Source organism: Musa acuminata, chromosome BXJ2-1, assembly GCF_036884655.1.
Source record: "Musa acuminata AAA Group cultivar baxijiao chromosome BXJ2-1, Cavendish_Baxijiao_AAA, whole genome shotgun sequence".
NCBI classification, from domain to species: Eukaryota; Viridiplantae; Streptophyta; class Magnoliopsida; order Zingiberales; family Musaceae; genus Musa; species Musa acuminata.
The window spans coordinates 29,721,620-29,736,610 of NC_088338.1; the positions used below are offsets into that span (position 1 = coordinate 29,721,620).

General features: G+C 38.8%; 1 protein-coding gene across 1 annotated transcript in view; it reads right to left on the bottom strand.

Annotated features, from left to right (window-relative positions):
* The window catches only part of LOC135599088 (ABC transporter A family member 1-like), a 78,437-nt gene extending 66,616 nt beyond the window's left edge, over positions 1 to 11,821 (bottom strand). The window contains exon 1 of the mRNA XM_065093818.1: positions 11,734 to 11,821. Coding sequence (XP_064949890.1) covers positions 11,734 to 11,781 — 48 coding nt within the window. The 5' untranslated portion in view covers positions 11,782 to 11,821. The remainder of the gene's footprint in view (positions 1 to 11,733) is intronic.
* Between the last annotated feature and the right edge of the window lie 3,170 nt (positions 11,822 to 14,991).

Below are 14,991 nucleotides of genomic sequence, written 5' to 3' on the forward strand. Positions count from 1 at the left end.
GTTATGGCTATTTGCTAAAGAAGAAGATTTAACTCCAAGATCCAGTCTGATTTCTATCAATTCAAGGTAAACTTAGCCTAATTACTAACCTAATCAAGGACCCCAATGCACAATCATAGACTCATGTCGATTATTTTGATGATAGAAGCAAGTATATACTTCAATCTTGCCTCCAACTTATGATGCTTATATGTTACAATTCCTTTTGACATATATGTTAGTATATAGTCATATCATCTTTTGATACCATTTGTGATCCTCGTAGTATTTATTGTTTTCTAGTTTGAAATTATTTTATTGTTATCAATATTGATTGTATTTGCCAAAAAAAGCTAAAAAATCCTATTTTTTGACTGATTTTTCAGTTTTTTTTTGTCTTTTGGTATGTACTGGTACATCATCTATTAATATATACCAACTAGTCTGAACCTAGACCAGTATAGATCCAGTACACAAAATTAAATTCCTTGATAGTTACAATTATTATTATAATTAAGAACATTAATGTAAATTAAAAGATTTAAACACACTGCCATTATATACTAGATAAGAATGAACTTTAAAAGGATGAAGACCCATCAACTAAACTTCAAATTGAAAGTTATGATCATTCTTACCAATCACTTCCATGAGGATGAAGTACTAGAGCTTATGATCCCATGGATCTTCATATCAAAATTAAATTCTCCTCTTTTTAATAACATAATTAAGGGTGTCAAATATGGCATGGTTATCTATCACATGGCAACTTGATAACATGTATCCTTAACCACTTCTGCATTCTAATTTGTCAAATCATGAATCTTATTATAGAGGGTGCAAACCCAACTAGAAGCTATCAGTGGCAGATTATGGCAGAAATTATGGCTGAGATTACGAGATTTATTTTACCATAATTAGAGTGTATTAGTTGTGTATATATTCTTACCTAAAATAGATTATCAATAATCAGTGTATTAGCTGTGTATATATTCTTACCTAAAGTAGATTGTACAGAAATTCTTATTTAATGGAAAGAATCATCAAGAGGAGGTCATTCAGCCATTTACTCAAAATTTGTCATGGTATCAGAGTCAGGTTCTCGAATCCATAACTGAATATTCGAATTACTTTGCTTCTGTCTTTCGAAGTTTTCTAGTCTGCTTTCATTTTTCTTATTCTGGGTTGATTAATTTCTGATCAACAACTTCACTTTGAGATTTTTTGATTGATCAACTTGTAGTTGACAGCCTCGCAATGAGATCCCTGCATTTGATTTTTCTTTTTTTAAGAATGTCTAACAAGAATCTTTTTGGAAAAATACCTACAAAGACCTTGGCTATCAAATTTACAGGAAAGAATTATGCAACATGGGAATTTCAATTCAAAATGTTTCTGAAAGGGAAGGAGCTTTGGAGTCCAAGGATGCTCCAGAAGATGATAAGGAACCTAGCCAATGGGAGGCAAAGGTTGCTCGAATTATCTCTTGGATTTTAGGATCTATTGAAGCTCATGTTGTCATGGAATTAGCTAGAATTGCCTAAGTCGTGAGACACCCTTGCGGCAAAATCCCAGACTTAGCTGAAGTTGCCTAAGTCGTGAAACACCCTTGCGTCAACTCCTCGAACTTAGCTGGGATTACCTAAGTCATGAGGCGCCCTTGCAAAATATACGTCCGCAAAGGATCAACCTAGTTGCAACCTAGTACAGGTCCAAAAGGACCTGTAAAACATAAAGTTGATCATATTGAAAACAAGCGACGGACAAGTCCCGACGTCTCGTGAAGAGAGAAGTTTTACAAGCAATTCAGCAAGCACCCTGAGTATAACAGATAAAAGAGAGGAAGAAGAAAACAAGGAATTTAGAAGGTAGAATGAACAGTTGTAAATCCACAAACAACTGCTCACCGGGTGCCAGGCGCAAAGGCAAGTTCCCGTCAAGTTAACGTGCGAACTCGTAAAGATTGTTCAACGCCCGACAATATACCAAATGCTAGTCATAGATGCCCAGCAAGTCAATCACGTGAGTGATGGTATGTGTGACTTAACACGCAGTCGTTTTGCTTATTATATTTTGGCATTTATCACTTTATATTGACTATTGCATATATGCATGTATATATTGTGATGTCCTTGGATCTGTGCAATGGGAATCGGATCGGGATGAAATCACGATAATAAGACCGATTCGCCTTTAAACACATATCCTAAATAATCCCGGTCATAGATTACTCGAGAGGGACATCGAGATAACCGGACAGATTGGTGTGCTATATACCCGTCCATATGATGGACGCAACTGGTCTCATAGTTGCTCGTGTGGGGACACTAGGGATACAGTACAGGTGCTCATTGGAGAATGAGTTCACTGATTGATCCATTTACGGAATGTTGGATAGTTGATGATACCTTATTGTCAAACAACGGTTCCGTAGTCCCAATGGTGTATCTAGTCCTTAGACTTGAGATACCAAGGATGTCCTGTATGAGTGCTTCATTCTTTGATACCGGACTTATAGGTTTGGATGTCCGAGATCTAGTACAACCGGTCATCGGGAGTGGCAATCAACCTTACGAGGGCTATTGAGTGTCGATAGAGGATCATCCACTCTCGGTGTCATGAGAGGAATATCTCATGTGTTCTTACTCAGACAAATCCCTGTCCAGGGTCATTCGGATTTAGAGAGAAAGAGTTCTCCGAGAGAATCCAATTAGAGCAAGACTGGAGTAGAAACCATATGGGTTTGACAGCACCATGCCCGGTATACGGTCTTTGGGATATTAGATGGATGAGGGACTATAGGTACACGATAACTGAGGACAGACAAGCCCAATGGATTAGATTCCCCTGTATCGTATAGGGAATGCGACGTAATGGCCTAGTACGTTCGTAGTCGATGAGTCGAGTGAATTATTATAGAGATAACAATTCACTGAGCCAGAAGGAGTTCTGACAGGTATGACTCACAGCCAGCTCGATATTGGGCCTAGAGGGTCACACGCATATGGTAGGCGTTGCGATGAGTAGAGGTTCGGATATGAGATATCCGTCGGAGCCCCTATCTTATTAGATATCCAATAAACCCCTAAATTATTGGATCCCATAGACGAGATCCAATAAAAGCTCATGAGAGATTATTGGATAGAGATCCACTATTCTAAGAGGCTTGGGTAGTTGGATGAAGATCCAATACCCAATAGGAGAGGATCCATTAGGATTAAGATTGACAGGGGACCTCTATAAATAGGAGAGATTCAGTGGTTCATAGGCTAGAGCTTTTGCTTGCCTCTCCTATTCTCCTCCCCCTTCTCCACCTCAAAGTAGGCCTAGGGTTTTGAGGAGCGTCGTCGCAACCCTGCTGTGTGGATTACTGCTAAAGAGAAGGGCGCTTGACCTCCTTCACCCTCTCCTAGAGATCTGCAAGGATTCAGGGTTATACGATCTCCCTAGGTAACACAATCTTTACTATACATAGTTTTCTATTTTGCGGATTTTGCGCACCAATCTTCGCACAACGATGAACATCTCTTTGGGAATAGGGGATTTTGTTTTCTGTTCTTCCGCTACGCATGTGATGTCGCTCCCAAAGATTTCCCAACACCGAAGCCCCATCCAGCCCTCTGCCACCCGAGGGGTTCCAGGGTGCTGAGATGGCTGACGTTTTGTGTGCTACTGCGATTTGCATAAAAAAGTTGTGGCACATGAAAACAGAGCCATTTTGGGGTAGTTCGGCCTGGTACAATGAGCAATCGCACTGTAGCGCTGCAAACTATCGTTGCTTACATTTTCCAAGCAAAAACACACAAAACCAAGGCAAAACATGTTGTCATGTCTTTGTACAAGCATACAAAAGCGACGAACGGTTCATTGAACGAAGTTGTTGCGGGTGCGCGGCGACCATTCGTGACATTCTCCCCCATTTAAACTGTCGACGCCCTCGTCGACGCTTTTTGGTAGTTATTGACGATTGTTTTTTCATGTCGTAGGGCATCTTCGGGCTCCCAATTGGCTTCGGTTCAGGGAAGCTTTCGCCACTTCACCAAGTACTCGATCTGCTCAGCTTGAGTAGTTTTATCTTGCGATCCGCTAAAATAGTTTCAACTCGCTTCTCGTAGGAGGCTCTGGCCCGTAGCCGAGTTGGGACGCTTTGGGAAGCATCTTGCGGATCTGAGTGGTAGGCTTTCAAGTTGCTAGCGTGAAAAACATTATGAATTTTGGAGCCACGCCGGTAGTTGCAACTTATAGGAGACGTTGCCCACCCTATTAATAATTGGGAAGGGCCCTTCATACTTGCACACCAATCTTTTGTGTACTTTCTTCTTAAAGAATTGTAGTGATGCTGGTTGGAGCTTTACCAATACCAAATCGCCGACTTTGAACTCATATGGTCGCCTTCCCATGTCTGCCCACTTCTTCATCTTTTTGGTTGCCTTCTCCAAGTAAACCCGCGCAATATCTGCATTTCGATGCTATTCATTTGCAAAGTGATATGCTGACGGACTACTCCCAGTATACCCGATAGATAAAGTGTAAGGAGTCGACGGTTGTTATCATGTGATAGGACCCTGGCAAGGTTGGGTCCTACTCAACCAAGAAGTAGCTAATAAAACCCTGTGAGATTGTAATAAACCCCACCTAGCCACCGCTATCCTATAAAGAAGAGTAACTAGGGTTTATATTTGGACATTTGGGCTTCCTAGCCGTCGCCCCTTCTACTGGGCTGGTTGGTTAGAGTTGAGGGCAAAAGGGGTAACTCACTTAGGAAGCAGCCCCTAGGGCTAGGGTTAGGAGGTTATTTCTTAGAAAAGCATTAGGAGTTGTAAAGGAATAGGAGTCTTAAGGAGTCCTAGTAGGAGTTGGTTAGAAGTCCTATTAGGAGTTAGGGTTTAGAAGCCCTATAAATAGCCATGTATTCATCCTCTTTTCTTAAGCAATAGATGAATATTTTCTACAGCCTTTGAGCAGCAATTTGGAGGAAAGAACCCCTATAGAGTTCTAAGGAGATCGATCCCCTAAAGAGATCAACCTCAAGCTTAGAATCTGCAAGGGTTCCAACATCCTGTAATGATCTCGAAGGAGCTCTTGTTGGACGCAGAGCTCCGTTGCAAGTTGTAGGAGAAATGGGCTATGTCCAACATCTTCACCCAATCTCGTTAGTTGGCACTCACATAGTGCCGAAGATATTGCTCAAGGAGCGTGTTTATCCTTTCGGGGGTCATCCGTCTAGGGGCGGAGGCTTATGGAGAAATATAACTTAGACCCCAACAATTTGAATAGCTCAGTCTAGAATCGTCCCAGGAACCAAGCGTCTCGATCACTGATGATATTGTGCGAGACTCCCCAATACTTCACCACATTCTTCATCATCAGCTAGGTCACCTCCTTTGTTGAACACTGTAGAGGTGTAGCAATGAAAGTTGCATACTTTGAAAATCGATCGACCACCACAAATATCGATCTGAGTCCCCCTACTACTGGCAAGCTTGATATAAAATCTAAGGAAATGCCCTCCCACGACCTTTCTGGTACGGGCAATAGCTCCAAAAGTCTGTACGATGTGCTTTTATGGGTTATAGCACTGCTCAAAAGGGGTTTTTGTGTTATGATGTTGTTGCTAATCATCTGCGTATTTCTAGAAATGTGATTTTCTTTGAACATGAATACCAATTTCAGCAACATGTTTCCTCTTTCGACGGTGTCCTCCTTCCTAGCTTTGATGATATCTCTCCACCAATTGAGTGTTTTAAACCCAGTATTGTCTATCAGCGACGACAGCCCCCATCATCACAAATCTTTCCCGACCTTGATCCAATGACTGCTCCGGTGGCTCTTCAGAGAACCCCTTGTATCAGTCATCCTCCTGATAGATATGGTTTCTCTGCCACTTTAGCTAATACTACAATTCCTATCTCTTATTCGCAATCAAGTAAACATGTATGTTGGGTGAAAGCTAAGCATGCTCCAGTGGCTCTTTAGAGAACCCCCTGTATCAGTCATCCTCCTGATAGGTATGGTTTCTCTGCCACTTTAGCTAATACTATAGTTCCTATCTCTTAATCTCAGGCAAGTAAACATACACGTTGGGTGAAAGCTACGCAACAAGAACTTCAGGATCTTCAGGAGAATCATACTGATGGCTCATTGTTCCCTGTCCTACTAGTGTTAAGCACATTGGTTGGAAATGGGTATATTCCATTAAGCTGCGGTCTGATGGCTCACTTGACAGATATAAAGCGAGGTTGGTGGCACTCGATAATTGACAGGAGTATGGGGTAGATTATGAGGAGACATTTGCACCTGTAGCAAAGTTTTAATAAAATTACTTATGATAATAACATTTGCACTCGATACTTCTTTTATGCATATAACATATTTATGATAATAAAATATGATTAGTTATGTTTTAATAAAATTACTTAATGTTGTGATTAGTGATTTATGATCGATATTTGGTCAATTTAATATGTTTATACTTTATAGTTTATTTTATTTAAATTTGGTAGGATAATGGCACAAAAGGAACAGCCACATGATGATGCATGGGTTCATGCCCGAAAGCTAGATGGAAACCGTCATCATTGGCAATGTATTTATTGTGACTACATTGGCAAAGGTGGAGGAATAACTCGAGTGAAAATGCATTTGGCTGGTGGGTATCCTGATGTTGCAAAATGCAAGAATGTTCCAACGGAGATCCGTAAATTATTTCAAAGCAAGCTTAAACTAGCAAAGGAAGATACATTAAAAAAGAAGGCAAGAGTTGAGGAAGAATATCATAGGGCTACATAGGAACCAGTTTATGATCAATATGAGGGTTGCGGCGATGAAGTCGACCCGGATCTCACAGTTGGGATTCGTGCATCATTGGAGCATCAGTATACGGTCGATGAAGCAATGAGGCATCGACGACCTGACTCACAATTAGAGCATGGCAGTGGTAGTGGAATCCAGAGGTCAACCAGCATGAGGCAACCAACTGCTCCTTCTTAGTTAGGCCGAACTAGTAGCATGAGGTATGGTGGACTCCGTGGTTTTATGAGAGGTCTTGGCAGGAGGTCCGCACCAGATATTGTTGATATTGATCCGCAAGTCTATCCCCCACAAACAGCGAAACAGACTCGGATTGACGATACATACACAAAAGAAAAAAAAACGGGATATTGGGAAGGCAAACTCAAAATGGTTCAACTTTAATAGGATTCCAGCCAACACAGCCCAAGGTCCATATTATCAGAGCATGATCTCCTCTATTCAAAAGTCTGGCACGGGGATCCAACCTCCAACACCGAAGGAGATTTACGACATGTACTTAAATGAGGAGGTGGCAGAACTAAAGGATTTGATCAAATCCTTCAAGAGGCAATGGGACGAATATGGGGTGACATTGATGTGTGACAGTTGGACAGGACCAACAAGAATGAGTATCATCAACTTTCTTGTTTATTATAATAGAAGAGTGGTGTTTCATAAGTCCGTTAATGCTTCTGAAAAGATCCAAGATGCAAACTACATTGAGAGCTTGATGGACACTATGGTAGAGGAGATTGGACCACAGTATGTTGTCCAAATAATAACCGACAATGGAGCGAATTTCAAAAAGGCCGGTTTGCAATTGATGGAAAAAAGAAAAACTTTGTTTTCGACACCATGTGCAGCTCATTGCATAGATATAATGCTGAAGGATATTGGTGAGTTGGATGCGGTCAAGAAATGTGTAGCTCGAGCACAATCAATTACAAAGTTTATATATAATCATCATTGGGTCCACGCATTAATGCAAAATTATGTAAACGGTGAGATACTTCGACCTGGAATTACTCGGTTTGCTACCAATTTTATTGCATTAAAGTCATTACAGCAAAAAAGGCATGGCTTGAAGGCAATGGGTAGCTCACAAGAGTGGTTTGAATCCAGATATTCGAAATTGAGTGATGGAAAGAAGATAGAAAAGGCCATTCTTTCCTCTAGATTTTGGGAGACTATAGCAGAAATCATAAAAGGTGTGGAACCACTTTATATTGTCCTCCGTAAGGTCGATATGGATAAGCGTCCACAAATGCCGTATCTTAAATATATGCTGATTTCAGCAAGAGAGGAGGTCAGGAAAGCATTCAAAGATGATTTTAAGGCCGACCAATACGTACGAATCATTGATCGTCGGACCGAAGTTCATATGGATCAAAATATCCATAATGCAGGTAATTTCATATTCAGAATAATTTAATTTATTATTATTTAGATAATAAAAAATCATACTAACAAAATTATGTTTTGCAGCGTATTATCTAAACCCGGCAATTCAATATCGATATGCTCTCGGAACGCAAAATAATTTCCTAACGACACTACGAAATGTTATATATCGGCTCTTGCCAAACACTACCGAGGCAGCCGATGCTCTTATGGAGGGTCGATTATTTCGAGAAACAATTGGTTCATTCTCCGACGTTGTAGCTGTATCGTGCCGTTACACTATGGATCCTGGTGAGGAAAAGTTATGCATATTCATTATCAATTATATTTAATGTTAATTATTTGTTATACTAATAAAATCTTATTTATATCTTTTTGCAGTCGAGTGGTGGCAATAATTTGGTGGCAATGCACCACATTTAAGGAAGGTTGTCGTTCGTATACTTTCACAGACAACAGCATCTAGTGGTTGCGAACGTAATTGGTCAACGTTTGCATTGATTCATACGAAGGTCCGCAACAGACTCTCCTACAGACGGTTAGAGAAACTAGTATATGTCCATTATAACATGCGGCTAAAATTACGATGTGCTGAGTTGGATAAGGAGCCAGAAGAATCAGATATTGATCCCATTGACCTCCAATTCTACAACGAAGATTCAGAGCCAATGTTAGATTGGGTTGAAGCAGCAGAGAACCAAGAGGATCCTCTACTTGATGAGGCGGGAGATCCTCAGCGTCCTTCACGTTTTATCACCGAGGCAATAGAAGAAGAAGAAGCACAACCCCAACAGGTGGAAAATCCCCCTCGATTACAACATGGTAGGAGTCAAACTGCTCGAGGAACTACCGATACCCAACGGTCACACTCGTCTGCGCAACGTGCAAAGGCAAAGGGGAAAGCAATAGCATCAGTTGCATCGTTGGAAAGAATCGAGTCGGGCGACGAGACACCTTCACAATCACATTCTCTTTCTCGCTCGGTCCAAAGACATAACAGCAACACGGACAGCAGTGCCTCGACAGATGATGGCGGTGATGTCGGGCAGTCGTTGGTCTCGTCTACACAACTTGAGGGTGGTGAATGGACTGAGGAGCAATATTTTACACATGCCACTCAAGATTCAGATCATGGAACTCGACAAGGTACTGGTCAAGTTTATGCGCGGAAGGGGAAGGGGAAGGGGAAGGGGAAGGCAGTGGATGAATATGAACAAATGCGACAGAGCATACATGATATAGACACAGAAAGAGACTCATCGTATTCACAGCCATCGTATGAAGAATCATACGGGCAACAATAGTATGGTGATAGTTGGTCATCCTTCTCTGAGCAACAGCATGATATAGAACAACACCAATATATGCCTAAAGAGCTGCCTCGGACAAATATTATTCATGACGATCAATCTACGATCAGCACCACATTGATGCATCAATGGCATACGGTGTATCAATACACTATATCATAGGATCAATTTCATGATTGGGTCCAACAAACGTATCATATTGATATGTATCGGATCGAGGACGCCGATCCACCACCCGTGGAGGCCCGTCGTTCGTTTTGGTGGTAGAATTAACAATCAGGTATATCTAGATATATGATTATTTAATTCATTTAAATTTTAGAGTTTATATTGTAACAAAATAGTCTAACAATTCAACTGATTTTTCTGTAGATATTTCAATCTACAACGAGCTGAAATACGAACCTCGAACAAGACTACCTCAAAGCCCGAAAAAGATATGTGATACTATTCTTACCTAATTTAGATTGATTTTGCTAAACTTATACTATTACTATATTTATTTGTAACTTGAAAACCCTATCCTAACTTTTTTTTAATTTTCAGGTATTTTCGGAGGGTTAAATCGATGAAATCAGGTGTACCGCTCGGTACACCGTATCGAGCCCGAGTCGAAACGCCGGTACGGTACGGTACGGCAAACCTTGCCTTCAGGATTCATTTTCATATGAAGGAATTCTGTCCTTTATAGTATTTTTTAGGCCTTAAGGCGCATTCTACCTTGGCTGGTATTTCTTACACCAGCATAAATACATCCAGGAGTTAATTGCTTTGGCTGACCTTCAATATGGTCGTTCTGTTGATACCCCCTTGGAAGCGAATGTTAAATATCGTCGTGATGAGGGTGATTTTCTCTCTGATCCTTCTTTATAGAGACAACTGGTGGGGAGCTTGAACTATCTGACTATTACTCGGCTTGATATTTCCTTCGTTATTCAACAAATTAGTCAATTTATGCAAGCTCCTAGGCACCGCGACCTGGCCGTTGGTCGTCGCATTGTTCGCTATTTGTAAGGCACTTCTACCTGAGGTCTTTTCTTCCCGGTGGACTCTCCTATTCGTTTGGTTACATATAGTGATGCTGATTGGGCTAGTTGTTCTGATACTCAATGTTCAATTACTTGTTGGTGCATGTTTCTTAGTATCTCTCATTTCTTCAAAAAGCAAGAAGCAAGATTGGGTGTCTAAGTCCTCCACTGAGTCTAAGTATCGCGCTATGTCCTCTGCATGTTCTGAAATTATTTGGCTTCGGGGACTATTGGGGGAGCTTGGGTTTCCCAAATTAAGCCTACTCCGCTCCATGCCAATAATACTAGTGCTATTCAAATTGCTACTAACCCAGTATTTCATGAGTGCACCAAGCACATTAAAGTGGATTGTCACTCTATTCGTAAAGCATATGAAGCTTGCATCATCTCTCTTCCGCATATCACCATCGATCTCCAGCCTGCTAATATGTTTATTAAGGCTCTCTCCCAATACCGACATCACTTTCTTGTTGACAAATTGATGCTTTTTGATCATCCAACATCAATTTGAGGGGGGGTATCAATGGTAGAAATTATGGCTGAGATTACAAGATTTATTTTACCATAATTAGTGTATTAGCTATGTATATATTCTTACCTAAAATAGATTATCAGTAATCAATGTATTAGGTGTGTATATATTCTTATCTAAAGTAGATTGTACAGCAATTCTTATTTAATGGAAATGATCCTCAAGAGGAGGTCATTCAACCATTTACTCAAAACTCGTCATAAGCCCTATCATAGAACCTACAGCATCTTAGATTAGCTCATCACACTCAAAGACCACCGCCTATGCATTAAGCAATGCAGGAGTAAGGATAATATAATTTTGATTCCTGGAATATATAGTATTCCCTTTAGCAAATCTATATACCAATGAACCCATATCCTCTTTCTCGTAGGACCTAAACCTCATACATTTTAGGCAATAATCTTAATGAAAGGACAGAAACACGCATGGAATTTGACACCCTTTTTTTAAAGAAAACCACACATGAATGATTTCTTAACAAGAAATCCACCAATGGTCATTCAAAACTTTGACAAATGGCAAATAAGAGAGAGTGAGAGGCTACAAAATATACCACTAGTACCAGATATCCCAAAATAGACATTTTGAGAAAACATATCATTTTCCATATAGTACTACTACGAGAAGAACACAATTGGAGCAGAAAGCATAATATTCAAATGCAGAAAATGTACCAAATTTTTCTTACCGTTAGTTCTGGAAAGAGTATATCATTTTGAGGGCATATACCCAGCATTTTCCGTATCTCATCCTACAAGTAAAATAATAGAAAAAACACCAAAAAAATTTTAAATTGCCAGATATATGTGGATCTAGAAAACTTTATATAAATATACATAACATCTTCATAGACAGGTCATTTTTCCTTTAATCATGCAAACATTTACTTGTGTACCTGAATTTGTAGGAAATTTCGCCTTTAAAAAAAATACCGTTCAACATATCTACATGCTATTGCTCACAGCCCACTATTCAATGCATTCACTACAACCATGTCTGTTACAGTGGAGGAATAATAAAAGTTGGAGGTCAGCTCCCATGTTATTGATCTTGATCTCATGGCATTCCCCTTTGGTGTGCATCAATGACAATTATAAGAAAGAGATGAAGAGGTCTAAAGCCAGGAACTCAATTTCATGTTCCAGACATGTAATGGCCGATGCTAGGACTGGTATGAGCCCAGTGCGCAAGGCATATTAAGACAATACAATGATGCATACCAAGGTACAAAAAAAACCGAAAAATAGGCCAGAAAACCTAATTTAAGATTCTTTCTCACCTATTCTTGGCATATACAAATATACAATCAACATTGATAACAAGTAAATGATTAATCTAGAAAATAATTATACGAAATCAAAACATAATAACATATATCAGACAAGGATCACATGTAGTATATAAAGAACACATGTACATAGGAAGGAGTTCTAACTAACATATAAGCATAATAAATTATACCTGCTTGGCTGCCTCTACCACCAAAATGATCTACATAAGTTAATGGCAGATATATTGGAGTGATCGATACGACAAAATTGTAGATCTATACAATACATCTGAAGGACTTATGACTCTCATGGCTGATACGGTAACGTGGTCGCATCATCATCATGAACATCCCTTGTGGTAGAAGGCACATCAGACAAGTAGGACCACGGCAAGTATAACTTTATGGGATGGAGTTCACTAGAATTGTCTTTTATCACGGTACTACTGTTATAATTATGCACCTCAGGTTGGATTTAGACCAATCCTAGTAAATGAGCACCATATTCCAATGGCAAGTACATATTTTATAGTTATGCACCTCAGGATGAGAATTTGCACAGGAAAATGACACCGAATCAATAGAGTACCAAACTATCATAGCAACATGCAAGTCACTTGGATAACTGCTATGATTGACAATGCATCCACTCCAACTGCATAAATCAAGATGGTTGAATAGCCTGCCTAAAACAGCATTTGACAGATTTTCCCAAATGTGGCAAAATATACAAAGGCTATGTAACAGATCAGGTGAACTTTCAAGGTAGATTAGATGCTCAGAAAGTATTAAGGTTGTAGCAAAAAAGCACAAAGAGAGGAGACAGATAGGCGGACATGTTAGCCAACAATCTGTGATGAGTACAAAGGTTGCAAGGACGATATTGAAGATAATTTCCAGAAATAGTACAACCAACATGATTATTTTCTGCTTCTAAACAATAATACAACGAACAGCATAATATGTACCGCTTGAGGCTTACAGGAAAATAAAATTGATTAGAGATGAGATAACCATAATTTTGAACCTTGATTAGAGATTTCTTTTATTTATTAACCCCTAGATAAGTTTATCTATTCCATGGGTTTCTTCCAAGCATGAAATGTATATATATACACATTATGTTGTCGGATTATATTTTAAATCACAGCCACGTTCGAGTGTATTTGGTAAATTATCACCGTATCAATGCTTTAGATAAGATTCATTCAGTATAGTTTTAAATTCTATGAGTTTAGTACATGATCATCTTATCCATAATAAAAATTATAAGATTTTGAAACTTTAATCTTTGACAAGTGAGTTTAATATTTATGATATAAAAAATTTATGGATAAGATTTTAAATCCTCAATTTTTATTAAATGAATCTAATATATCATCCTGACATCCATAAATTTTTTTTAGGCGTTCAAATTAAATCACCATCAGACCAATTGAATAATAATAATAATAATAATAATAATTTTATATTATTTATATAAATGAATAAATATAAGTATTTGATTTTTAAATTTGGCCTATGAAATTAGGGACAGTAATTAAAAAAATAATATAAAATCTAAAAAATGTTTATAATCCATCAAAAATATTGATAAAAGTTATCTATAGCACCGATATGAGCTTTCGGTGCATCAGTTTACGAAAGAAAGACCAGCTGCACTTTTATCATGAACCAAAATCAACTGAATAACATTAAAATTACATCCCATATGTTCTTTACTAAAAGAATTTAGAATAAGCATTTGATACCTAGATTTGGGACTCCAATTTGCCTCACTGTATGTTGTAATATGCCAAATTATGGTAAATGAAAGTGAAATGATTGCTAACGTGCTTTACTACTTCACTAGAAACTCAATACAAAGTTTTTATTTATATAAGCTTCGATTATTTAAATTTGTCTAAAAGACCAGTAACAAATAAGTTTGAACTATTCTTTTCTATATCATTTGTTGATGAATGTTAAATGATATAATCGACTCGTGATCATATTTGGGATACAAATTTATATAATGATGTAATGATGACGAAAATAAATGTATAATAACAAAATAATAAAAAAAATAAAAAATATTTTTCAAAAAATTATTTAATAAGCATCCCACATAGGAATTATACAAATTATTTATAGGAAAAGTAGTACCATTTCCAGTCAGACTTATTAGGGCCGTATGCGGCAAAGAGATGATGATGAATTAGGTAGAGGTATTAACTGAGAAATATTCGACGGAGGCACGGAGAATCGGAAGAGCGAGAGGAGGAGAAGAATAATCGTCAAGCACAGAAGCAAGTCTTGCATAGTTAAGTACGATGGTTAACCTCAGCTCATCGGATACCTCCGCATTCGTAAATGACAAGAGACAGTGACATGAATCGATCCATTTAGGGAAGATGAAGAGACAATCCATTTGACATGGGTCGATGTACTTCTTCTTCGACCGGTCGATTGGCTTCTCTTTGCGAAATCATCATTGATATTTAAAAAACTCGAAGCTCTTTGTTGTGGTCAATAAAAGCTGTGATTTTTTTCTTTTTTAGGTAAATTGTTGTTTATATTTTGAAGTCTGGTACTCATAGGAGAATATTTGCTTATAGCGTACGGTTCACGGCAGCATCCGAACCCGTTTTCCAGCCGGTCCCCCACAGCATTAGCGGGCCACCACATTCCCTGCAC